Source organism: Sinocyclocheilus rhinocerous, unplaced genomic scaffold, assembly GCF_001515625.1.
Source record: "Sinocyclocheilus rhinocerous isolate Xijiao unplaced genomic scaffold, SAMN03320098_v1.1 scaffold568, whole genome shotgun sequence".
NCBI lineage: Eukaryota > Metazoa > Chordata > Actinopteri > Cypriniformes > Cyprinidae > Sinocyclocheilus > Sinocyclocheilus rhinocerous.
This window is the reverse complement of record NW_015652173.1, coordinates 1,120,911-1,123,024: the sequence shown is the minus strand read 5'-3', so window position 1 is coordinate 1,123,024 and position 2,114 is coordinate 1,120,911. Positions and strand designations below refer to the sequence as shown.

General features: G+C 35.8%; 1 protein-coding gene across 1 annotated transcript in view; it reads left to right on the top strand.

Annotated features, from left to right (window-relative positions):
* LOC107714007 (NT-3 growth factor receptor-like) overlaps positions 1-1,690 on the top strand; it is a 230,652-nt gene extending 228,962 nt beyond the window's left edge. The window contains exon 17 of the mRNA XM_016519696.1: positions 1,117-1,690. Coding sequence (XP_016375182.1) covers positions 1,117-1,302 — 186 coding nt within the window. The 3' untranslated portion in view covers positions 1,303-1,690. The remainder of the gene's footprint in view (positions 1-1,116) is intronic.
* The last annotated feature ends 424 nt before the right edge of the window (positions 1,691-2,114 follow it).

Below are 2,114 nucleotides of genomic sequence, written 5' to 3'. Positions count from 1 at the left end.
CCACTTAACAATAAAGTTTTTAAATATACTTTTATATTGCAATAATTTCACATTCAATCTTCAAATTAATGTACAAACAACATGAAGACAGTATATTCTTATATTTGTTTAATGGCATCTTTTTTTTATGACCAGGCCAGTATCACTGATACCAATTAATACTGATTTCTCTATAAAAAAAATTCCCCCTAATATTTAACCATTGACTATTGCCATTTAACATTACATTATAATTAAGAGCTATCAATTTTAACATTTATTAGACTTTAAAAATAATTTCTAATTTAAGTGAACTTAAAACAATCTTCACATAAACCCATTATAATAAATGTCATATTTAGCTACCTGTGCCCCTCAGCAGAAATATACAGAAACTTAATAAAGTTATCAAACACTAAATTCTAGACTAAATACAGATGAATCCTTAAAGCTATAAAAGTTATTGATTTCCTATTTTTTTCTTTTGTTCTTGATGAACAGACATCACAGCAGCTGGTTATTAGCGTATTTGCCTGCTATTGCAAGAGCTGCAGCTGTTGAATGTGACGCAGATCTGACACACATTGTATTTTCTCTCAACTCTCTTTACCTTTTCTGACCCACTTCAGGTCGGACCCATTTCAGTCTCTTCTAATGAGCTGATGAGTTGAATCGAGTGTGTTAGATGAGGGAGACAGTGCTGGGCTGCTCCAGGACAGTTTTGAAAACCATTTCAGAGACATGTTCTTAAATGTGACTCATATAAAATATATTGTGCTACCCGCTCAGATTGTGCTACCTCCCATTAAAAAGATAGGTAGCACAAATCAATAGCGAAAAATGCTACCCATCAGATTGTGCTACCAGCATTTTATTCATGTGGTTTGAGGCTTTTTTAATGTCCATAACTACCCCTACCCTAAACCTACCCACCCATACTCTTACCCTAAATTTACCCTTAAAGCCACAATATGTAAGATTTTTTTATTAAAATATCCAAAAACAGGCCAGGCTTAAAATGCAATGCTCAAGTTTATAAAGTATGTAACAGGAGTCCTTGGCCTGGAAAAGGTTGAGGACCCCTGCAATAGAATATTTGTCAAGTAATTCCATTCTCCGCCCTCCATGTCTTTGCAGGTAATCGAATGCATCACACAAGGACGTGTGCTGGAGAGGCCACGGGTTTGTCCCAAGGAAGTGTACGACATTATGCTGGGATGCTGGCAGAGGGAACCACAGCAGAGGTTGAACATCAAAGACATCCAGAAAATTCTTTATGCCTTGGGCAAAGCCACACCTGTCTACCTGGATATCCTGGGCTAGTGTTTGTTGGGAATATGTGTGGATGTTTGTCTACGTCTATCCATCGGAGGAACGAACAACCTGGGATTTACCCAAAACAACACTGTCATACACCTACAACATGGGGATGGACTTAAGTGCCTGCTACTCCTTTCGATACACTGGATAACAGTCTTTAAAAAGCACTTTTACATTTTGTTTACCTGCATATAAAGATGTACAGTTCTACTGCAAGAAGAGGAGTCTCCTTTCTTTATTTCTTTCGTTTTTCTTTTCGTTTTGGAAAGAACAGCCTACTTTTAAACTCTAAAAAAGGAATAATGGAAAATTCCCCCTAGAATATGTAAAAAAAGTCTTTTTTTTTTCGTTTCCTGACTGCTTGACAACTCTCCCAGTAGTTACTTGTTTTTCATTTTATAAATATATATATTTTTAATTTATTTTTCTTTTTCCAAGTGTGGATGTATGCCATGTTTCTTGCTAAGGGTATATCGCCTTTTGGATATGACTGCTCACCGTTGCCATGTCAGATGATTGGCAAGGACTTTTTAAAAAAAAAAAGCCTTACTGCGCTCTGATTGGCCGGATCTTCTCTTTGACGCTACAGGAAGTATCCAACAGGGCTTTTAAATATTCTGAGGAGCTTTTTAGTGAATGGATTAACTTGAAGGAACCACCAATCAATACAAAGGAGTTTATTTAAAAAAAAAAACAAAAAAATAATGTATATAATGTAAATTTCTGTGTCACAAGCGACAGTATGTTAACTTATTTCATTTCCTGATTAGATGATTTTAGTTTTTCCTTGGCGTGCTGTTACGGTGAGTGAATTC